The sequence below is a fragment of the Micromys minutus genome, assembly GCF_963924665.1.
Source record: "Micromys minutus genome assembly, chromosome: 1".
NCBI classification, from domain to species: Eukaryota; Metazoa; Chordata; class Mammalia; order Rodentia; family Muridae; genus Micromys; species Micromys minutus.
This window is the reverse complement of record NC_137969.1, coordinates 177,625,562-177,650,697: the sequence shown is the minus strand read 5'-3', so window position 1 is coordinate 177,650,697 and position 25,136 is coordinate 177,625,562. Positions and strand designations below refer to the sequence as shown.

General features: G+C 38.9%; 2 protein-coding genes and 1 pseudogene across 4 annotated transcripts in view; 2 read left to right on the top strand and 1 right to left on the bottom strand.

Moving 5' to 3' along the window:
- Positions 1-7,387, top strand: part of DUS4L (dihydrouridine synthase 4 like) — a 60,070-nt gene extending 52,683 nt beyond the window's left edge. For both annotated transcript variants that reach the window (XM_080915330.1, XM_080915329.1), the window contains 2 exons: positions 812-912; positions 4,734-7,387. In XM_080915330.1, the coding sequence (XP_080771456.1) occupies positions 812-912; positions 4,734-4,769 (137 nt within the window). In that variant the 3' untranslated portion in view covers positions 4,770-7,387. The remainder of the gene's footprint in view (positions 1-811; positions 913-4,733) is intronic.
- LOC308419540 (actin, cytoplasmic 2-like) overlaps positions 1-25,136 on the top strand; it is a 1,056,985-nt pseudogene that overhangs the window by 650,972 nt on the left and 380,877 nt on the right. The gene's annotated exons all lie outside the window — the stretch shown is intronic.
- Positions 19,565-19,958, bottom strand: LOC308419600 (small ribosomal subunit protein uS9-like). Its single transcript, XM_080915346.1, has one exon. It carries the CDS (start codon positions 19,868-19,870, stop codon positions 19,598-19,600), a length of 273 nt encoding a protein of 90 aa, XP_080771472.1. The 5' UTR covers positions 19,871-19,958; the 3' UTR covers positions 19,565-19,597.

The window sequence follows — 25,136 nt, the reverse complement described above, 5'->3', positions numbered from 1 at the left end:
TATAATAATAAAATGATAAAGTTAGAAAATGACAACTGTCACAAAGACTGGTTTCAGGAAGAATTATCAGGAGACGATAAATAGAGGGAGGCAGCCAGACATTTTGACAGGGAACAGGATGTTAAAAAAAATTCTGATTTATCTTCCCACATATTGCTACTCTAGTAATGGGAAAACAGTAACAAAAATAAAACAGTAAAAGGCAGATCTGGGAAGTATTAAACATCATGTTATCGTATTCTCAGATATGGGAATGCATGACCTGAATTCAGTCCTTAGGAAATACCAGACACACCCAGATGGAGGTCATCTATTTAAAGTATTCTTTAAATAAAAAGCCTGTATTCTTTAAAGTGTCAGTGTCACAAAGAAAGGTTGGAATGAGATAAAAGAACTAGTCTAGATGAAGGGAAGGTAAAGTGGAGATGAAATGTAAATGCGATCTAGACTGCATCTTAAAATACAAGTAAAATATGAAATGACCCGGTTATAGCTGATGTCACTGTTGAAATTTGGGTGACTACATTAATGTATTGGGTCAGCACTAACTTTATAAAATTTAGTAATTTCACTGTGGTCATGTTAGAGAATGCTCTTGTTAGAAAATACAAAATGAAGAAATAAAGAGAAGGAAGACATGTTTTTGAAACTTAACAAATGTGTGGGTAGAGAGTATGGAAACAGCATATAGCCATGACATTAACAGTTGGGTATTTGAGTGTATAGTGTATAGGAGTTCTCTACGTAAGTCTTGAATCTTTTCTCATTCTTTGAAATTATTTCAAAATAAAATAAAATTGGATATTTTTAGCCCTTTCTAAGGCCCAAAATGATGTGATGACTATGAAGATTCAGTCGGAGAGACTTTCTAAAGAATACGACCGACTCCTGAAAGAACACTCAGAGCTTCAGGTTGGTGACATGTATTTGTATATGTAAAGTTTTTAAACAATAATTACTTAGGTAAACTATTTGCGTTCATGCCCTTCACAAATCAAACAATGTGCTTAATCCTGGCTTTCTTAAATAACCAGAGAAGCCAGATTTACCTGAAGGATAAAGATTGGGCCATTACAGCCAGATGCAAGATAGCCATTATATAAAGAATTACTAACATGCTATTTTTAAAACATTCCACTTTAGTTTAAAAAATTGAACTGTAAAATCAAAGCATTAAAAAACTGGTTCTGGAAAAATTTGTATTTCACCTTGTAGAATGTTTGCCATATTTGCACCAAAGTAAGACAAAAATTTGAAATTTCCTATCACTTGCTCCAGTCTTTGTTTCTTAGGGAAAAGGTATCAGGCATTAAGATTCCTGATTCACACCTCCAAAGATGATTTTAAAGATGGGGGAGAGGTTTTGTTAAAGCAGCTATCAAATCTAAGCCATGGGCTTTCTTTTTTTGTCTCTAATTTAGCAAAACTCAGTTCCAAACAGTCATAGGTAGGTTTGTCTTTTTTGCTTTAGCTGTCAATCACTGTCTTAGGATTTTACTGCTGCTGTGAAGAGACACCATGACAAGGCAACTCTTATAACGAGTGTGCCATAATCAACCTGGATTTATTTCCCAGTCACCCTTTTCTTGAGGCAGAGCCAGGGAGGGTGCCACCAGAGGTCAGATCCTAGTGCATGATAAGCAAATGTAACCCTGAGTTTAAAGCCAGGTACAGGCTGAAAAAAAGTGCAGGGAGAACTGATGCTGAGATGGCCTTGGCACGTGACAATCGAGCATTATACCCAAACACTGGAATCGGACGTGCGATACCTCTATCAGTCTAAATTTATGCTCCTGACATGACGTAATCCATCTGAGTGGATTCACATCTTTCATCTGTAACACTGAAACAAAAATAAAGTCTTGTTCACTGGAGTGTTGAGAACTAAATGAAATACAGGGTGCTTGGAACGTTTCCTAGCTGATACAAACAATCCAGAAACCTAGAGAGCTATTAGCTAAGCATGGTGGCACACACCTTTAACCCCAGCATTTAGGTATGCCTCAAAGAAAAGAAGAGGGGTGGGGGAGGAAAGGTTAACAGAACTGTCATTCTTCCCCCTGTAGTTACTGACAGACTGGCTTAGCCTCAGTCAGCTACGCCATCCTTCAGTTACCCAGTCAGGAAGCAATCTGAAGCAGATGGACTTGCTCCTCATCCCCATCCGTGGTCTAGTTTCAGGACTAATGGCTAAACTCTGTGCTCTAGGGTAGATGCTGTGGAGATCCTGACATTGCTGACCCCCTCAGGGCATGACCAAAATAAATAAATAAATAAACTACTCATGACATTCTCAGTATTTAGCTGTGAAGGAAATAAGTATTTTCAAGGCCTCTTGTCTAAGTGCACTTTACCCCTCTTATTGTAAGGTGAGGGTGTTCTTGACCGTCATATTTTCCCACACATTTTGAGAGGGAAAAGTTTTCAAGGTACCAGAAGTGTTTGGGCCCTAAGCTGAAAAAAGGAAAACAAAGAGTATACCCTCAGTCTTTTAGTTCTTCACTGTGAAGACACCTAATGGTAACTGACAGTTCATTAGGGATCAACTCCTTAACCCCAAAGAATAGGTATCAGGTACGATTTCCTCCAGTCTCCTCACTATCCCCAGGGAAAATAGACTTTGAGCTTGGAGCTTCTTTGTTCGTAGCAAATACACGGAAGGCTTTTATTGGTATGCTCTGCCCAAGAAAAGAGTTGCTGTCCATGCTTCTTTGGAAAAGAACCACATCCTAGATGAACTAAGTGCCCTGCTGTATTGATTAGAGCCTTACTTGATACCACATGTAAACCTTAATCTAATACCTGTCTGTATTCGATTTTCTAAATACTGCATTTATTCAGTGCGAGCTGGTGGTCTTGTATATGTGTCATACTTACTTCTATGGCAACTCAGTAAATCAAAATATTTTACTGTCTGTCTCTATTTATTGGACAAAGATGTTAAGAATTAAATTTTTTATGTGATTTGTTCTGACATTTTTGAAGTAGAAAAAAACATATAAAGCTGGGCATCAAAGTCAGGAACTTTTTCTCAACATCCTCATTAACTGGGTTCTTCAGCCTTTTCAGCTCATTAAGCTGTGTGGTGGCTTTCTGCTGTTGCTGGTGCTGTTTGTCTGCCCACTTTCTCATTACCTGAACATCTAACTTCCTAAAGTAGCCTAAAGGGCTAAATAGCTCCTGGAACTCTGAGTCATCTGACATCCAGGTGACTACTTAAATGAGAGATAGGATGGATACCTCGATGAGAATCAAACCAGATCCTGTTTCAAGAAAGAATGTTAAATGTTTTAATATTTTTAAGGAAGAACATCTTATAACCATAAGATACTTAGTTGATTTGTTACATTTTTTTCCTGCCCACCCACCTGGCTCCAATGTCTACTAAGAAAACCTAAGAAACATGCTGAAATTTAGATGTCATTTCATGGGCACTGGAGAGATGGCTCAGTGGTTAAGAGCACTGACTGCTCTACCATGAGGAACTGGTTCAATTCCCAGCTACCACATGGCAGCTCACAACCAACTGTGACTCCAACATCTGACATCCTCACACAGGCATACATTCAGGCAAAACACCAATGCATATAAAATAAAACTAATAATAAATAAATATGTCATTTTATAGACCCATCTTCTTACAAATGACTCTAATATTTATACTCTGACCAAGCAAAAGATAACAGAAAATCATTCTATATAATTAAGCTGAATTTAGCTTGTCCTCATGTATTTTGCTTTTATGGTCAAATCAGTCTTAGTAATTTAATTATATCCTAAGGTTCCTTGGAAAACCTTACTAATTTTCTTAGTTTTATATAATTGTGATAGTTTGAATGAAATAAGTATGTATGAACAGTTGTTTAAATGTTAAAGAAACAAAGCTGGTAGAAAATCTGGTTCTTTTCCGTAATCAAATCTCATTTTGCAGCTTTTAAATCCATTTGGATTTCCCCAGCTGGGGCCTCTCCCTGCTAACAACACTAAATAAATATTAGAAATCAATCCCTTCAAAACATGTAGTTTTTGTTTTTTTTTTTTTTTTCTTATTTGGCCTGGCTGTCATCTAGAAAAAAAAAAAAAAAAATCCTGACTAGGTATTATTGGCAAACCATTAGCACTTGCTAATTTTTAAATTCATTTTGGAAATCACCCTCCACATAGGAATACAGACTTAATAGCATTTCCAATAAAACTTTGATTTGTATGTAAAGTGATCAATGTATATAAATGAGTTGAAGTAATATATTGCCATTCAGAATCCCTCCCCGTGTCCTAATTGATTGCTTAATGCATTATATAAACGCATTGATACTCTGGCTAACACTCAGCAGTGGACTGTGTAAGAGCCAGTTCTGCAGCCCCATGCCATGAGGTCTCTTCCTTGCTTTCATCTATGGCTCACTTCCATTTCACTTCCCATTTAAAGCTACACTCTCATAGTCATCTTTACACCAGGACCAGAAGAACCGTGGGAGAAGCCAGTTCTGATTCGGGAAGAACTAGATGAGAAGGAGGTGGGAGGGATGGACAGAAAGAAGGATAAGGGGGTAGGAGGGTGGCCATTGCAGTTGAACGGCCTTTGCTTTTATTTTTTATTTTATGGTGTTTAAGTTTCAGACTTTCTCAATCCATACTTTTACATTTTCATTCTCTAATGACTAGCAAAACACCATTTTTCTAAGTCCTTGTATCTATGAACTGGCTTCTTAATCTGCCTTTTTTTCTTACAGAACCGTCTAGAAAAAGACAACAAGAAAGGTCTGTGAACCTGATAAAGAAGATTGTGATACGCCTTGTCAAAGTTCAGTTAAAAAAAAAAAAAAACAAAACCTCTGCTAGCTTCTGCACACACATAGGCTATATAGTAGTGACAGTACCAAGACATTTGACAATGTTTCAGGTATAAAGTATGATTTTCAGCACTTTTGAGAAATATAAGCATGTTAAATACCATATTTACATATTGCTAATAGCATTGGTATATGGTGGCTCTTTACCCATAAAAGGAAAAATTCATTTGCCAGCATTTACTTCCCAAGTTAGATCTGAAGTTGCATGAAACCATTAGCTTTGAAAGCTTTGATGAGGTTTTAGTAATAATCAGATGATGGTGGTGGTAAAATGATGTGTTTGAAAATAGTACTCAGTATCAGAAAATGTGTTCACAGCGAAATAAGGATAAATAACCACAGTTAGCCACTGTGCTGAAAGAGTCAGAGAACAGTGAAAAGTGTGGCCTTCGGGCTGTGCAAGCCTGATTTCACGGTTTACTCTCCATATGACAGCGCTGTTGGTAGTGTGCTTTGTCACTGTGCTTTGTGCTGTTAGACCTTTGATGTTTGTTTAGTCGGGTAGTCAGTAGTCGGTCTTTTCAAGGTCATCTGCTAATAGAACGTTTGCCCATTTGCAAAACTGTCATGTCAAGTTGAACTTATGTTGCACTGTGGAAATCTCCACTTACAAAACGACATCCAAAAAGCAGTGTTTTTTATTTGTGAAAGTTACTGGTTACACTGGTATTACCTCAATATACATGCACTGGTATCATACAAATCTCTCTACTATCTTTCTATATTCTCAAAATACTGGTTTTCATGCAAATATTCATGTAGAAGTAGTGATTGTAATATGATTTAGGTTATTTCAGTTTAACTGTGAAAAGCCACTTGTCTTAAAATGCTTACATATAAAAGAAAATGTAAAATAATAATTGGAGTTTTATTCTCTAGTTTGTATGTAATTAATGCCAATTCTGTGTGTTTTTAATTGTTCTCATTGCAAAGTGGGTAAAATGAGTAATACTTAATTGTATTTTAGATAAAAGTTAGGATTTAGTGCTAGAAACAGACATGAACAAGGAACTGCACAGGGTAAAATCTGGGAGTTAGACCACGTGGGATGACACCATAGGTAACAAGGAGGGAGAGCTGCACGAGGGGAAGTTGAGCACATGACAGCTCAGACCCTACACTTAGAAATGTCAGCGTGGGCTGGAGAGTGGCTCAGGGGTTAAGAGCACTGACTACTCTTCCAAAGGTCCTGAGTTCAATTCCCAGCAACCACATGGTGGCTCACAACCATCTGTAATGGGATCCGATGCCCTCTTCTGGTGTGTCTGAAGACAGCTACAGTGTGTGTGTGTGTGTGTGTGTGTGTGTGTGTGTGTGTGTGTGTGATATATATATATATGTGTGTGTATATACTTATATATAATAAATTAAAAGAAGAAATGCCAATGTGAGAGGGACTTGGCAGACACAGACACCGACCTATTCTGCAGAAATCAGTGCTAATGTGAGAACAGCACATTAGGGAGAAAGTGCACAGCTTCAGACTTAGAACCCAGAGCTGATCCCAGCTTCACCACTTGCATGTTTAGTCATGTGACTTGAACAAGTTATTCAGATTCACTGGGACTCCTTTTCCTTATTTCCAAATTGAAATTATTAATAATTAGATAAGGGTGACTATAGAAACTAACATGGTTCTGGTATGGTGTAGAAAAATTTTGACACATTCATAGATACTTGAACGTTTCACCAAAAAGGACTTTAAAGCTTACAGTTAGGGAATCTTAGACCTCAACTCTCAATTTTACAGATCTATTATTAGATACCTCAAAAAATTGAGAAAATTTCCTGAGAGTCAGAGTCAGGTATAAGGATTGAAAATGCTGGTGTCCTAGTTCCCTGGATATTGCTTATCTTAATTTACAAACTAGTTTAATTTGCTAACCCTTAAACAACGCCATCCATGTATAAGTAAACAGGACTTGACCGACTGCTGCTTGGTTAAGGAGGAGGGTTAGTGCAGGTAAGAGGGAGAGATCAGCCAGAGACTGAGTGTGGCCAGAGGACTGGAACTGGCCAGGACACTCTCTGGGAGCCTGCCAGGAGCCTAGCATGCACTTTGGTATGCTCACAGGCACCACAGCGAGCCCTTTGTCCCTCTGCCAGTGACAAGGTTACTGCCCCCCCCCCCTTGCCTTTTGGTTTTTTTGAAATAGGGTTTCTCTGTGTAGCCATGGCTGTCCTGGAACTCACTCTGTTAGACCAGGCTGGCCTCCAATTCAAAGATCTGCCTGCTAGGACTAAAGGCATGTGCCGCCACCACCTGGCTATAATTGCCTCTTTTGATAGAGGGGAAACATCTTTAAAAGTTCCTCAGAAATGCTGGGTTTTGGTTTTTCTTTTTTTCTTTTTTTTCCTTCCATAGCTTGGGGGAGATGGAGTTTCCTTTGGATCAGTCAATATATAGCCAAGGTTTGAGCCAAAGAATGTGAAGAAGTTCTTCCCACTGCTTTCCTGTGTTGGTATTTAGCAAATCGTGTACACAGCCTTTGGGTTTAGGTGCCCCCTCCATATTAAATCATTTCTCATAGTAATGACTTTTTGGTCTCAGACTGTTCATTATCTTTGCATTTTTTATCATAGTCATAAGTTTGTCAAACTTTCTTTCTACGTATAATTTGCCTGAGGCCCTGGTCTCTAGGAAGCAGAACATGAAATCAGAGCTACACAGTAGAGTTGACTGGAGTCATACTTGTTGCTTATCCTGTTCTATATTTGACCCCAACATTTGTAACTTAATGTCTTAGGGTCTAAGTTCTCCTGCGGTTATTTATCCCAACACTTTAGGGACATAGCCACTGTCCTGATTCATTAATCCGGCGCGGTGAAGACCGCCTCCTGCTCTCCTTGTACCTTCTCTTAATCCTCTCAAATGTGCACACTTGGTAACCACCTAATTGAAAAAAATGAAACATCTTGTCATTTCTAGTTCAAATATTTTAGTTATTCTTCATTGAACTTAAGAGTAAAACCCTCAGGATCTCACCAGGCCTCCGACCTGTTCCTGACAGGTTCTCCTACCCTGCCAAACACACCAGCATTTTAATTTTGGTACAGGTCACAGTTTTTCCCTCACAGACCTTTGCATATTTGCAAAATATTATGTTCCAGCTTCTTGCTCTTATTTTCATTGAGATGTTTGTTGCCTGAGATGATCTCACTAATGACTAACAGTTCCTGAGCACAGTAAATCAGTGGTGCTTGAAGGGAGGGAGAATGCTCTAAAATACTTGGCAATGTGTAAAAACATGCTTGATTGTCAAAACTACAGTGTTACTGATGGGCAGAGGCCAGAAATGCTGCTAACTTACTCTGCTATGCACAGGGTATCCACTTACGGCAGAATCAGACCGAAAATGTCTGTATCAACAATGTTGAGATATCTGTTTCTTTGAATATAGGCAAAAATAAGAATGTCACATGATGGCAAGCCTTTTTTTTCCTTCCTCTATCTTGCTTCCTAAAACACTGCTATATTTGATTATGACATTGAGTTCATTCGGTATAGAGGAACAAGATAAAAGGAAGCCGTGTTGCTAACAGTATTATACCTCTCCTGAAGTTCTGCTCAGTATGTGTTTGAATCAATGAATAACAGTAGATATCTTGGTCTTTCCTAACATCCTCAACATTAGCAATATATCACTATACAGTGTGTGTGTGGGGTGCACACTTATATAATACACAAAGCCACCAGCTTTTGTTTGTATCTTGCCTTTTATTTGAGGATCTCATTTAAAATTTATAACCCCTCAAGACTCTGATTTTTAGTGTTTTATATTTAACTTTATTAGTCATTAGCATTATACAATATATCCAACCTATTTTTCTGTGCTTCATACCACAGCAGTGTACAAGAGAAATAAAACAAGCTCTGTGTCTTGTGTTTAGTGTCATGTACACAAGGACAGCAGCTCTACAAGTACCACAGATGAAAGATGTGATGTGTAAGTAATGTGTAAACTCTGCCTCGATTTGAACAAAGAATGTGTTTGAAGCTCAGGTGTTGCCCCATCTGTCTTCGTGGTTTAGGCAGATTTCTGTAAGAATCTAATGCTCCTTCAGAAATCTTTGTTCTCCCAAAAGCAGCACCTAGCAAAGAATGTGTCTCTTCCAAGGACTGCCAACTTCCTGGAGCACTGTGATATCTGGAGCACCACTTCTTAGCTGAGGGCTTCCTGGAATAATCGTCACAGATGCCTACTGAATGAAAAATGAGCAACTTTTTTCAAGTTAATTTTTTCCCCTTGAAACAAAAGCAGTACATAGAAACTACCAACATTTCAGGACTACATTATCAGTGCTGAATTCACATATGTAAATATATAAATACTTAAAAATGAAATCATGCTTGTGTTTGATACTGTCTGACTCTTTTCTATATCAAATATTCTATAGATGTTTACAGTCTACCTTTGATTGGTTAAATAAACATCATCATATGGGTAGGAATTTTCCAAAATTGCCCAGGCACCCATGCAATAATACTGAACATAACCACTTGGAACATGAAATCAGGAAAGGGTTGAGGTGCACTGTCACATGACACAGTATGCTTAGCCCCTGGATATTGCCCTCCTATACTCAGGAATCTGTAGGACACGAGTTACACACATGACCATCTGGGTTCCAATTCCACTTTGCCAGTCTATTTTTTAAAGTGATTAAGACTACATTACAGACTTTCTGATAACATATGAATCCATACATAAAGAACTTCAGCTTCGGGTGACAAGCTAAATGCCCAGTGTCAAACTTATTTTAAAAAAGAAAAAGAATCTTACAATTTATAGAATAAATGTAAAAGTAAAAACCCTAGAGATACACGGCAGTATCCCATAACCCTGGCACTTGGAAGACGGAGACAGAGGATTAGTTTGAGGACAGTCTGAGCTACATGACTGTATTGAAACTGGCAGGAGATGTAGACCATGGAATAAAAGCATGCCGTGAGGAACATGCTAGACCGTTTATGATGACCGTTCCTAACTGTTGGCAGACCTCTGCCTGTCACTTATCTTGGTCCATTCCCCACAAGGCACAGTGCCATCTTGGTTTTAGTATGAAATAAATGTTTAGCTGGCTAAATTCTGTTCAGATGCATCCTCCCTACTCCCTGTCTTTCAGTAGTATCTTGTCTTAAGATTATAACAGGATGTAATATAATTGTGACAAACCCTAAAATAGTAATCAGCCCCTATTTGACAGCAAGTTAGTAGAACTTTAGAGATTCTAACACTGCTAAGATCTTTTAGGACACTTAGTTAAAACTATTTCCTGGTTGCAATCTGGCTTCCCTTTCTGCCTGTGATGCAGTACCTCCCAGCCCCGAAAGGATACTTGTATCCAGAACCCTGAAGCTTAGACTTTATTGCCTCTGTGTAAATCTTCCTAGAGGCAGAAAATGGGAAAGCAAAGTTGATACAATTAACACCAAATCCCTGAACTGCACTTTTAATTTATAATAAATATATTCACTTCCTATAGGTGTTGTCATAGATACTCCAAAACTTCATGTACTGACTGGTTTTGTATCAACCTGACACAAGCTGGAATTATCACAGAGAAAGGAGCCTCAGTTGGGAAAATGACTCCATGAGATCCAGCTGTAAGGCTTTTTCTCAACTAGTGATCAAGCAGGGAGGGCCCAGCCCATTGTGGGTGGTGCCATCCCTGGACTGGTAGACCTGGGTTCTATAACAAAGTAGGCTGAACAAGCCAGGGGAAGCAAGCCAGTAAGTGACATCCCTCCATGGCCTCTGCATCAGCTCCTGTTTCCTGACCTGCTTGGGTTCCAGTCCTGACTTCCTCTGGTGATAAACAGTGATATGGAAGTGTAAGCTGAATAAACCCTTTCCTCTTCAACTTGCTTCTTGGTCATGATATTTTGTGCAGGAATGGAAACCCTGACTAAGACACTTAGTGATTCAAAACAGACATAAATTCATCTTGAAGTTCTAAAGGTCGGAAGTCCAAAATCAGTCTTATCAGGATGAGCCAGGCTACCCCAAAGGCCCTGGTTCTCTCCATCTTAAACAACAATAATGCAAGCCTTTGAAGCATCCTTTCACTGAATTGTTCTTACTCCTTCCACACACCTGCAGTTACACTAGACCAATATAGATAACCTAGGATAATGTATTATAAAGTCATCATACAGGACTTAGTTTCCATTCGCCATGAGTCTTATTGCTTTATTGCTATGGAGAGACACCATGGCTATGGTAACTCTTAAAAAGAAAAGCATTTCGCTGGGGTTCCTTGCAGTTTCCGAAGCTTTAGTTTGTTGTCATCACGGCAGGAAGCATGGCAGCACACAGGCAGACATGGTTCTGGAGAAGTAGCTGAGAGCTCTACATCTGGAGCTACATCCACAGGCAGCACAGAGTAACACCTCAAACCTTTGAAACCTCAAGGCCCACCCCCAGTGACGTATTCAATAAGGCCACACTTACTTCAACAGGTCACACCTCCTAATCTCTCTCAAGTAGTTCCATTGCCCTGATGACTTAAGTATTCAAATATATGAGCCTGTGGGGGGGGGGGCATTCTTATTCAAACCTTCATATTCCACTCCCTGGTCCCCAGTGGGTGTGTAGCCATACCTTAATGCAAAAATTCATTCAGTACAACCTTAAAAATTCCCATAATCTATCACACTCTCAATATTTAAAAGTCTAAAGTTCAGAATCTCTCCGACTAGGCAATCTCTCAACTGTAACTCCTGTAAAATCAAAACTAAAAGGGAGATCATATACTTCCAACATAAATGGCACATACCTTACCATTCAAAAAGGGAGGAAATGGTGCTGGAGAGATGGCTCAGCAGTTAAGAGCACTGACTGCTCTTCCAAAGGTCCTGAGTTCAATTCCCAGCAACCACATGGTGACTCACAACCATCTGTAATGAGATCTGATACTTTCTTCTGGTGTGTCTGAGGACAGCTACGGTATACTAAAAGTTTAGAGGATGAGTTATTTGGGCTAGAGAGATGGCTCAGTGGTTAAGAACACTGACTACTCTTCCAGAGGTCCTGAGTTCAATTCCCAGCAACCACATGGTGACTCACAACCATCTGTAATGAGATCTGATGCCCTCTTCTGGTGTGTCTGAAGACAGCTACAGTGTACTCATAAACTCCAAATTCTGCATTTTTATGTCTAATGTCAAAACACTTCTCAAATCTCCAACTCCTTTCAGCTTTGTTGACTGGCACACTTCTCTAGAATGGTTCTATACTCCATTTGTCTACAGTTTTTCTCAGCAGATATCTCACAAGCAAGCCTCACTGACTTTCTGTAACCCTTTCCTTTTATCTTTGACTCTCATGGCAGAATCACATGACTGTATTGGTGGTTTCCTTCCCTGCTTACAATTTTAATTACTTTTCACAAACTTAGTTGGAAACATAGTTGGGTGAGGTCTTCTGAGATACCCACTCCCTTTATTCCATTTAACATTTGGGTTTTCTTTAAAATTTTTATCTCCTTGAGCACAGGTCTATATTCCATTACACTTCTTGATGCTCCTTTTCCCTCAAAGTATATATTTTGTATTTTTCCTTCTTATAGATCTGCATAAGAGTGACCACTGATAAGCACATGACATAGTCAATATTAGGCTGCCTTGAAATTTCTATTACCAATGCCATCAATCCAAAAATCTTTAATTTAGCTTCAGGCAGATTCTTAAGACAATGGCAGAAAGTAGCCACATTCTTTGCCAAAATATTACAATTATGACTTTTAGGCCACTTAGTAATATTAATACTAATAATTTCTCCTCTGAAACTTCTTGAACTAGGCCAGCCTAGTCTATATTGCTCTCAACACCACTGTCTTCCCTGCTACTACAAATATGACCCGTTAAGCCCCACTTTAAGTTTTCAGCTGCTTTCTTAATCCAAAATTCACATTCTGCCAAAAAAGCAGTATGGTTGGGCTTGACAGCAATACCCTGCTCCTTGGTATCAACTTTTGTGTTAGTGTTCTATTGCTGTTCTGTATTCTCATTCAAATCACCATACCATGTAACTTAAAATTCAGGTTCTAAGAACTTGGAGGTGGACATACTCAGTAGGCCATTATGGCACAGTTATATGAATACTATATTCATCTGTAATGATCAATTGTTTTTACTGTCGTGAGAATTCTGGAATTTTTGTTTCTTTAAAAAAATACAGAAATGTTATAACAATGTTTCCATTTTAATCCCAGCTGTAGGATATGGAGCTGCTTCAGATTGTCCATAGCAGCTGACTGTAATTTGCCTCGTGTTCTAGCAGGGGCATGATATTGCCCACTACAAATAGTGTCTGCAGTTGTGTGACATTTGAAATTCTAGGAATTTTTCAGTGAGTATATAAATGCTAGGGCCCTAAGAGCCAGGGTTGTCATTGGGGAGTTGTTGGTTGATTGCTGTTTGATAGTAGTCAGGATCAAAGAAGAAATAAGAATTAGAAGTTAGATATCATGACAATGAAGATCAAACTTGTTCAAAGAACTCTATACCTGTAATCAACACCAAGTAGTCTAAAGATAATGTTGCCCTCTTTCTGTCTTAGTGTTTTACTGTTGTGAACAGACACCATGGCAACTCTGATAAGGACAACATTTAATTGAGGCTAGCTTACAGGTTCAGAGGCTTAGTCCATTATTATCAAGGCAGGAGCATGGCATCATTCAGGAAAAATGGCTCAGGAGGAGCTTAGAGTTCTACATCTTCATCTGAAGGCTGGTAGACTAACTCATACTAGGTGGAGCTTCAAAGTCCACTCCCACAGTACACACTTCCTCCAACAAGGCCATAACTCCAAATAGTGCTACTCACTGGGCCAAGCATAGTCAAACCACCCACTCTGATGACCTACCTCTGACTTCATTCAAGGAGCTCTTTCTTTTTCTCCTCTGTCATTTTTTTCTCTCTTATCTAGTATTAGGGGTGGGAGTGGAAAAGGGTGGAAGAAGGAGCCCACAAAGTAGTTGGGACCAACTACAATATACTTATGGAATTTAAAGGACAGCCTATAGGGTTTGGTTCTCCCAGTTTCATCAGGACTGGTAGCCTGCCCACAGGTCACTGGGTGCTCAGAAGAACTGCAGGAGAACTCTGCATCCTAAGTGGAGGGGTGAGTCAATTTCTTCTGCCCACTGTCTACTCTGAGAGAGGCCGCCCAGAACTTTCACAGTGCAGGTGATGGTGCTGCCTGGGAGTGCACACTTCCGGCCCAAGGCCAGACTCAGCCCAGGACTAGGCTCTGTCATCCTAACTCACAGCCTACCCAGAGAGACGAACACCCAGGAGCAGTCTCCCTCTGGAGATCCACAGGAAAGACAAGCTCCAGTCAGAGACAACAAGATCACCTAGCAACACCTATAACAAGATGGCGAGAGGCAAGCACAAGACTCTAAGAAACAGAAACCAAGACAACCTGGCAAGATCAGAACCCAGTTCTCCCCCCACTGCAAATAGTGGATATCTCAACTCACCAGAAAAACAAGATTTAGACTTAAAATCATACTTCATGAAGATGATGGAGATCTTCAAGACGTGCATTAATAATTTCCTTAAACAATTACAGGAGAATACACGTAAACAAATAGAAACTCTTAAAGAGGAAACACAAAAATCGCTTAAAGAGCTAAAGCATAAACAGCTAGGAAAAGAAACTGAAAACAGAAATAGAAACAATGAAGAAATCACAAAAGGAGACAACCCTGAAGTTGGAAAATGTAGGAAAGACATCGGGAGTCATTTAGCATCACCAACAGAATACAAGAGATGGAGCAGAAAATCACAGGAGCAGAAGATGCCATAGAAATCATTGACACAACAGTCAAAGAAAATGCAAAAATCAAAAAGATTCTAACCCAAAACATCCAGGAAATCCAGGACACAATGAGAAGACCGAACCTAACAATAATAGGTGTAGAAGAGAGCGAAGACTCCAAACTGAAAGGTCCAATAAATATCTTCAACAAAATTATAGAAGAAAACTTCCCTAACCTAAAAAAAGAGATGACCACAAGCATACAAGAAGCCTACAGAACCCCAAAAAGACAGGACCAGAAAATAAAATCCTTCCTGACATGCAATAGCCTAAACAACAAATGCTCAAAATGAATAAAGAATACTAAAAGCAGTAAGAGAAAAGGGCAAGTAACCTATAAAGACAGACTGGTCAGTATTACACCAGACTTTTTAACAGAAACTATGAAAGCTAGATAATCCTAAATTGACATCATACAGACCCTAAGGGAACATGAGTTCCAGCCCAGGTTACTATAACCAGCAAAACTCTCAATCACCATAGACAGAGAAACCAAGATATTCCAGGACAAAAACAAATTTACATAATATCTGTCCACAAATCCAGCCCTACAAAGGATCATAGATGGAAAATTCCACCACATAGAGGGAAACTTCACCCTAGTAAAATCAAGAAATTAATCCTCTTGCAACAAACATCAAAAAAGAAAAGCACACAAACATAACTCTATCTCTAACAACAAACTATCAGGAAACATCAGTCACCATTCCTTAATATCCCTTAACAATATTGAAATCAATTCTCCAATAAAAAGAGACTATGAGACTGGATACATAAACAGGATCCAGCATTTTGCTGCATACAGAAAATTCATCTCAGCAACAAAGATAGGCACCTCAGAATAAACGGTTGGAAAAAGACTTTCCAAGCAAATGGTCCCAGGAAGCAAGCTGGAGTAGCCATCCTAATATCGAATAAAATAGATTTTCAACCAAAAGTCATCAAAAAGACAAGGAAGGTCACTTTTTATTCATAAAAGGAAAAAAATCTATCAAGATGAACTCTCAATTCTGAACATCTATACTCCAAATACAAGATCACCCACATTCATAAAAGAAACTCTACTAAAGCTCAAAGCATATATTGCACCACACACAATAATAGTGGAAGACTTCAACACCCCACTCTCATCAATGGACAGATCTCATTAATGGATGCAGAAACTGAACAGAGACACAGTGAAACTAACAGAAGTTATGGACCAAATGGATTTAACAGACATCTATAGAATATGTCTTCCTACAACAAGCAAACAAACAAACAAAAAAATACCTTCTCTCAGCACCTCATGGCATCTTCTCCAAAACTGACCATATAGTCAGTCACAAAACAGGCCTTAACAAATAAAAGAATATCAAAATATTCCCATGCATTCTATCAGATCACCATGGACTAATAATAAGGCTGGTCTTCAATAATAAGAAAACAACAAAAATCCCACATATACATGGAAGCTAAACAATGTGCTACTCAATGATAGTTTGGTCAAGGAAGAAATAAAGAAATCAAAGACTTTTTAGAATTTAATGAAAGGCACAACATACCCAAACTTATGGGATACAATGAAAGCAGTGCTAAGAGGAACACTCATAGCTCTGAGCACCTCCAAAAAGAAACTGGAGAAAGCATACATTAACAACTTGACAGCACAACTGAAAGCTCTAGAACAAAAAGAAGTAGATACATCCACGAGGAGTAGACAGCATGAAATAATCAAACTTAGAGCTGAAATTAACCCAATAGAAACAAAAAGAACTATACAAAGAATCGACAAAACCAAGAGCTGGTTCTTTGAGAAAATCAATAAGATTGATAAACCCTTGGCCAGACTAACCAGAGGGTGCAGAGAGAGTATACAAATTGACAAAATCAGAAATGAAAGAGGAGACATAACAACAGAAACTGAGGAAATTCAGAAAATCATCAGCCTACTACAAATCCTATATGCAACAAAACTAGAAAATCTAGAGGATATGGGACAATTTTCTAGACAGATACCTGGTATCAAATTTAAATCAGGATCAGATAAAACATCTAAATAGTCCCAGAACCCCTAAAGAAATAGAAGCAGTCATCAAAAATCTCCAAACCAAAAAAAGTTCAGGACCTAATATGCAGAATTCTATCAGACCTTCATAGAAGACCTAATACCAATACTGTCCAAAATATTCCACAAAATAGAAAAAGAGGAAATATTACCCAACTCATTCTTTGAAGCCACAATTATACTCATTCCTAAGCCACTACAAAGAGAACTTTAGACCAATTTTCCTCATGAACATAGATGCAAAAATATTCAATAAAATTCTTGCAAACAGTTTCCCTTTAACATAGTGTTAATTAACATTCCTAATGCTTTGATGCTTTAATCCAGCTCCTCATGTTATGGTAACACCCAACTATAAAATTATCTTCATTACAACTTCATAAATGTAATTTTGCTACTGTTATGACTTGCAATGTAAACACTTGTGTTTTCTGATGGTTTAGGTGATCCCTGTAAAAGGGTTGTTTTACATGCAAAGGGGTCATGACATATGCAAAGTGCTGTAATTTATTTCTGCTGCTTTTCCTTTTTCTGGGATACAAATTGTCATATTAATAACAAATTAAAACCAGTTGTAAAAAAAAATTCTTGCAAACAGAATCGCAAGAACACATCATAATGATCATTCACCATGATGGAGTAGACTTCATCCCAGAGATGCAGGGATGGTTCAATATATGGAAATCCATCAACATAATCCACCATATAAACAAACTCAAAGAAAAAAATCACATGATTATCTCTCTAGATTCTGAGAAAGCATTTGACAAAATTCAACACCCCTTCATGATCAAAGTCTTAGAAAGGTCAGGTATTCAAGGCTCATACTTAAATATAGTAAGAGCAATATACAGCAATTCAATAGCCAATATCAAACTAAATGGTGATAAACTTGAAGCAATCTCACTAAAATCAGGGACTAGACAAGGATGTCCACTCTCACCCTACCTAGTCAATATAGTACTGGAGGTACTAGCCAGAGCAATAAGACAAGAAAAAAAAAATCAAAGGGATACAAATTGGAAAGGAAGAAGTTAAAATATCACTATTTGCAGATGATATGATAGTATACTTAAGTGACCCCAAAAATTCCACCAGAGAACTCCTACAGCTGATAAATACCTTCAGCAAAGTGGATGGATATAAAATTAACTCAAACAAATCAGTAGCCTTCCTCTTCTCAAAGGACAAACAGGTTAAGAAAGAAATTAGAGAATCAACACCCTTCACAATAGTCACAAAGAATATAAAATACCTTGGTATGCCCCTAACCCAGCAAGTAAAAAATCTGTACAACAAGAACTTCAAGCTTCATAAGGAGGAAATTGAAGAATACCTCAGAAGATGGAATGAGCTCTCATGATCATGTATTTGAAGGATCTACATAGTAAAAATGCCCATCTTGCCTAAGGCAGTCTACAAATTCAAAGCAATCCCCATCAAAATCTCAACTCAATTCTTCATAGAGTTAGAAAAGGCAATTTGCAAATTCAGTTGGAATAATTTTAAAAAAAAACAGGATAGCAAAAAACATTATCAGCAATAAAAGAACTTCTGAGGGAATCAACATCCCTGACCTCAAGATGTATTACAGATCAGTTGTGATTTTTAAAAAAAAAAGCCAGGTATTGGTACAGAGACAGGCAGGTAGACCAATAGAATAGAATCAAAGACGTAGAAATAAACCCACACACCTATGGTCACTTGATCTTTGACAAAGGATCTAAAAACATCTAATACAAAAAGGACAGCCCCTTCAACAAATGGTGCTGTTTCAACTGGCAGTCAGCATGCAGAAGAATACAAATCGATCCCTTCTTATTTCCTTGTACAAAGCTCAAGTCCAAGTGGATCAAAGACCTCCACATAAAACCAAGTACATTGAAACTAATAGAACAGAAAGTGGGGAAGAGCTTAGAACACACAGGCACAGGGGAAATTTTCCTGAACAGAACACCAATGCTCTAAGATCAAGAATCGAGAAATGGGACCTCATAAACTTACAAAGCTTATCAAAATTAAGGCCAAGGACACTGTCAAAAGGACAACATTGCAACCAATAGACTGGGAAAAGATCTTTACCAATTCTACATCTTATAGAGGGCTAGTATTCAATATATACAAAAAAACTCAAGAAGTTAAACTCTAGAGAATTAAATAATCCTGTTTAAAAACAGGGTACAGAGCTAAGCAAAGCCTTCTCAACTGAGGAATATTGAACGGCTGAGAAGCACCTAAAGAAATGCTCAACATCCCTAGTCATTAGGGAAATGCAAATCAAAACAACCCTAAGATTCCACCTCACACCAGTCAGAATTGCTAGGATCAAAATTCAGTTGACAGCAGATGCTGGCAAGGATGTAGAGAAAGAAAAACACTCCTCCACCGTTGGTGGGTTGTAAACTGGTACAACCACTCTGGAAATCAGCCTAGCAGTTCCTCAGAAAATTGGACATAGTACTTATTACCTGAGGACCCAGCTATACCACTCCTGGGCATATACCCAAAAGTAGCTCCAACATCTAACCAGGATATATATGCTCAACAACGTTCATTGCAGCCTTATTTATAATAGCCAGAAGCTGGGAAGAACCCAGATGTCCTTCAACAGAGGAATGGATACAGAAATTGTGGTACATTTACACAATGGAGCACTACTCAGCTATTAAAGACAATGAGTTCGTGAAATTCCTAGGCAAGTGGATGGAACTTGAGGGTATATAACCCACTCCAAAAGAGCATTCATGGTGTGTACTCACTTTAAAAAAAAAATCCTAGGATGTTTATTACAAAGGTAAACCCTGATCCTTGAAATTGGTTTATCAGTAGGATTTCTGGTATCGGGCACGGGCACCAGGACCTCCAAACTATTTGGATTCGCAGCGACGGGGGTCAGCTACAAGCAGGGTTGGATCGTACTGGATGAGGATATCTTTGATCTCCTTCTTAGAGGCTTCATCCACATATTTCTGGTAATAGGCCAGTAGGGCTTTCGAGATGGACTGTCGGATGGCGTAAAATTGGCCCACGTGACCACCACCCTTCACACGGACCCGGATATCCACACCAGCAAACCGCTCCTTGCCCAGAAGCAAAACAGGCTCCAATAACTTGTACTGCAGCGTGCGCGGCTCCATCATCTCCAGAAGACGTCTGTTCACCTTGATGAGCCCATTTCCTCGTTTGCAGTGGGCCACAGCTGTGGCTGTCTTCTTGCGTCCGAAGACCGGAACTCTTCACTGCGCGCCGCTGCCACCGGAAAAGGCTGTGTACTCACTTATAAGTGGGTACTAGCCCTAAAAGCTCAGAATACCGAAGAAACTATCCACGGAACTTATGAAGCCGAAAAAGAAAGAAGACCAGAATGTGGATGCCTCAGTCCTTCTTAGAAGGGAGAACAAAACAGGGGAGGAAATACAAGGTCAAATAGAGGAGCAGGGACTGAAGAAAAGATCTACAGAAACTGTCTCACCTGGAGAACCATCCCATATGTAGCCACCAAACCCAAGCACTATTGCTGATGCCAAGAAGTGTTTACTGGCAGAAACCAAATATGGATATCTCCTCAGAGGCTCTGCCAGAGTCATTCAGATACACTTCAGGATGCTTGCAGCTAACCATCAGACTGAACACGGGGACCCCAATGAAAGAGCTAAAGAAAGAACTGAAGGAGCTGAAAGGTTTGCAACCCCATGGGAAGAACATCATCAACCAGCCAAGGCAGTGAGGTGGAGAGGGTGATTGGGAGAGGGAGCACCTTCATGGAAGCAAGTTGAGGGGGAGGAAGGAGGGGACTGGGGGAGAGGGTATAATATTTGAAATGAGTATACAGAGAATATCCAATAAAATTGGGGGGAAAAAAGATTTGGTTCTCTGCTTCCACCATGTGTATCCCAAAGATCAATCTCAGGTCATCAGGTTTCACGGCAAATACCTGCTGACCCATCTTATCAGTCCTATAGTTATTTTTTTAAATTTTCTTTGTCTTTTTAAATTAAATTTACTGTAACCAATGTAAAATATAAAATTACACATAGTATACAGCAATATTTTATACATGCATTTACTGTTCAATGTTTAAATCAATTTAAACATATCTATATAATTTCTTTATCATAGTTCAAAAATGGTAATTTTGACAATACTTTTTCAAGTCAGATTCTCATAACTTCTTGGTTCTTGACTGAGAAGATTCTTATTTTCAACTGAACTATGAAGAAAGAAAACTGAATTGAAAGGGAACAGGTCCTCCCACCTCTATATAACCAGACACTCTGCAAAACAAACATTAGAAAACACCCATATGGGATATTTACCTAAAGAAAATAGAATTGCCCAGGGATGGCTGGTTGAACATAATCTCTGACTTCTAAAATACAGTAAAGGGTTTTTGAAGGCCTAGAACAAAGTTAAAGTGAACATGAAAAGACACAGCACTAACTGTCTTGAAATTATAAACAAGTAATACTGATGAAACATGGAAGCCTCTTGCTTCTTTCAGAAAGCTAAGGACCAGGTCAACTTAAAGCACAACTAAAAGGCATTGATGGTGGTTATTGATAGTGTAACCCCTGGAAGAACAGAGCAGCTTGGCTAAAAGCTGTTTAGGAAGCAGTGTTATCCCTGGATGCCCCTTTCCTCCTTCAGACTACTGGGTGTCTCCCTTCCCAGGCCCAGCAGAAGACAGAAGTCTTTATTAAGGAAGAGAAGGAATTAAATGATGCATATATTGTAAATTCAGGATTTCCTTCTCAACCAGAATGATGGTAGTGACTCCCCTGTCCCCAAGCTCAAAACCAAATGAGTGTTTTCTAGTGGGAATTTAGCAGACTCAAGAGGAAATACCTAGAGATAGTCACATATATGTTGATACTGAAAGCAGGGAATTTCCTCAACAACGGGCCTGAGGCCGCTCAACCCCCTGGAAACCTCACCATGAGCAAGCACTCACTCAGAACTTCCAGGCAGTTCTTGAGCCTCTCATTTTAAATATGATTAGTAAGGAATTCAATCCTTAAGTGATTGGAGCAAAGCTGACACAGTTTTTGTTTTGTTTTATTTTATTTTTTTAATGTGCTGAAAATGGTGTATAGAAAGAAAAAGGTCCCAGGGTTTTTATAGGCTGTCAGCAACCCTTTTAGGATCCACCCTACAGTTACTCCACAACAGCCAGGTATGTCACTATAAAAAGGGCTATTTGCCTCCCCCCTTGGTCTCCTAGTCTCTCACGCTTACTTTCTGCCCCTTCTCTTCCTGACCCCTTTCCCTCTCCCCTAACACATCCTTGATTCATATATATATATATATATATATATATATATATAAAACACAACATAGGCTGTAGATTTTTTATTTCAGCTCACTCATACATTCAAATTTTCAAACATTTTCAGGAAGTAAAAATGAGAACTTAGTGGAGGGGAGTGAAAGGCCCAGTAGATCCTCAGCATAAATGCCTTAACGTAGAATACCTTGGTCCATTTGTGATTTGTAGGAAGACAACAGAGACTGCATCATATTTAAAACTTTTCATTCCCCACCATTCTGTCACCTATGAAATCCAAGATAGAGGTTGTTAGGGTTTCTGTGGAGACAGATAACAAGCAACAAAACTCACCCACAAGATTTATTGGGGGTGGGGTATACAAAGGCCGCCTCTGAGCTAAGATAAGGAGAAAGAAAGAAACTGGGAGACAGAGAGAGGGACAGACAAGACAGACAAGGTAGGAGAGAGGGGAGAGAGAATGGGAAAGACAGAGCCATAATGGCAGGAATCTTCTAAAGGATATACTTGTGGCATCTGGAGCCTGGAGATGACTTGGCTGCTGGCACTGAGTCCCTGAAGGTAGGCTAGGAGGAGGGGCACCTGGTTCTTAACACAGGTGCCAGCAGCTTTGGTGTCTGGTGAGAGCTGCTTTCTGCTTCTAAGACAGTACCTTGATTCTGGATCCTCTAGAAAGAAACATACTGTGTCCTCACATGGTAGAAGGCAGAAAGGCAAGAAAATGTGGATTCCCTCTTCCTTTAAACACTTGAATAACATCATCTAATCCCTTCATGAGGGGGGAAGAGCTCCCACTAACTAATTACTACTTAAAGAGTGTAGTTAATAATACTACCACATTAGTCATTAAGTTCAACAACTGAATTTTGGAGAAGATGCATTCAGACTATTGCACAGATCCACACTAGTGAACTGAATTCAGTGAGAAGGTACTACAAATGTCCAGGAAACTCGTATGTTTAAGAGATATGAGTAAGTTCAGATTTTTTTCAGAAGTAGCTTTGAAATTCAGAAGACAATAAAGTAATGCTTTCAAAATTCTGAAGAAAAACTTGATATTCTACAGCCAAACAAGCAGGGGCCTGGAGAGAGATGGGAGGAGGGAGAAACACAAAAAGACTTTGTTCAAAAATGTTAGAATGGTGTCTAATGCATTATATAGTTGATTTAGAACAATGTGTGTTTATGTGTGCAAACTTTTACCTCCCATACAATCTTCCTCAAGGAAACTAGTAGATGGAAGATGTGCTTCATCTAAAAGATGAATAAACCGAAACTAGGAAGGAGGAAATCCACCCAGGTGAGGAGGAAAGGTTCTTACAGGATTTTGGTAAAGGGAGGTCATTATTGGAAGCAGCACAGGCAACTCCCCCAGAAGGTGTTGATCAAACACCTGATGAGAACGTGCAGGAAAAAGACAAGAGCTACCAGGAAGAGTCATCAAGGTGGAGCAAGAGACAAGGCAAAACATCTAGGAAGTAAAATGTAACGGCAGTTTACATAAGCCTCCATTCTGCGTAGGAAATAGAATCTCAATAATGTATCCCTGATCTAGCCCAGATTATGGTCCTCTATGGAGAGGATGGAGATGAGAGGTCAGAGGTTTGTAGTGGTGGAGGAAGCACAGGGAAAACAGCCATGCCCTCATCTCACAAGTAAGACAAAAGCAAATTATTTAGAGATACAGACAAATGCACCTAAGCATCAGCTGAAGGGTTTGAATACTGGTGTCTTTGGGAAGAGGGACTGAGAAAAGGAGCTAAGGCCTGTGATGTAGTTCATTCTCTCTTATAGAGATCATTGGTTCCCTATGTTATAATTTTACAAAGCAGTATGTCTGAGTTAAGTGCCTTACACTTTCCTGGAAACACTGCAAGATTAATGAGATGTTTATATTAGCGCCTTAGGAGAAACAAAACATTCACTTCCATATACATTGATTTTTCACCCTGTATTAGCATTTCTGTTTGTTCCTGATCTTTTAGAACCCTAAGATTTGATTAAGATATATTCCAGTACAAATCTCTCACTCACATTAAACACCTTTCCTCTGCCCATAATCTTCTTAATAATTCATTCTTGCTTCTCCTTCAATTTTTTACGTCACAACTTGAAAACTTGGACCTGTCCTAGTGAATCATTAATGAGATCCAAGTGTAAGATAACTTGGCAGATTAAATAGGAAAGAAGACAACAGGGTAGAGAACAATGAACAAAGCTACTTAAGTTAAAATAAGAATTTTCTTAGTTCAAAATATCTATCAGGCACCTACTATTCACTGAGCATTGCGATCGTAACAGTCCATGTTTCTGGAATACCCACATGTTAATTGCTCTACCTGCTACTCTTATTTGATTATTGCAGCAACATTATGAAGTAATTAGCAGTGCCATCTCCAATTTGCAGACAAGGAACATGAGTCACAGAGAAGTGTTGCCTCCTGCATTCTTTACGGGGAGGTTGAGCCGGAAACCAGACCCTACACTGAGAATCCCTGTTCTGTATCACCTCCTGTTGCTCAGCGAGATACCATGGAAGAAAAAAAAAACAGCAATAAAGAAGAAAAAGAAATTACTTATTTGTATTGAACACTTTACTATGGTCCAGAGAGTTTGCCACTGGGCTTAATTGCCAAAAGGATATAATAAATATAATAAATAACTATTACTTCACTATTATTGTGAGAGAAGATAGAGTCAAAGGTTACAGATGTAATCTTTAACCCTCAAGGAATATATTTTTACTAAAAAATTTATTTGTGTGGACATGTTACCTGCAGAGGCCAGAAAGGTTGTTGGATTACATGGAGCTGTAGTTTAGGTGCTGGGAACCAAATTCAGGTTCTCTGGAAGAGTAGTAAGTGCTTTAACCACTCAACCATTTCTCTAGCCCAAGAAACATATTTGTATTAGATATTTACACAAAGAAGGAATCAGTGCTGTAAAGTCTGCAGCAGACATAAAACACAGGAAGACCTCCAAGGGAAAAGTGTTACGTAGAAATGATGTATCGCCATGGGGTTTGCTGGGGTGAGGTGGTTTGTCGTCGTAGGCCTAATGCATAGAATTTAGATAAACAGCATTTTCCCCGTTTCTGTTAAGAGTTTTGTTGTTTTAAAAGA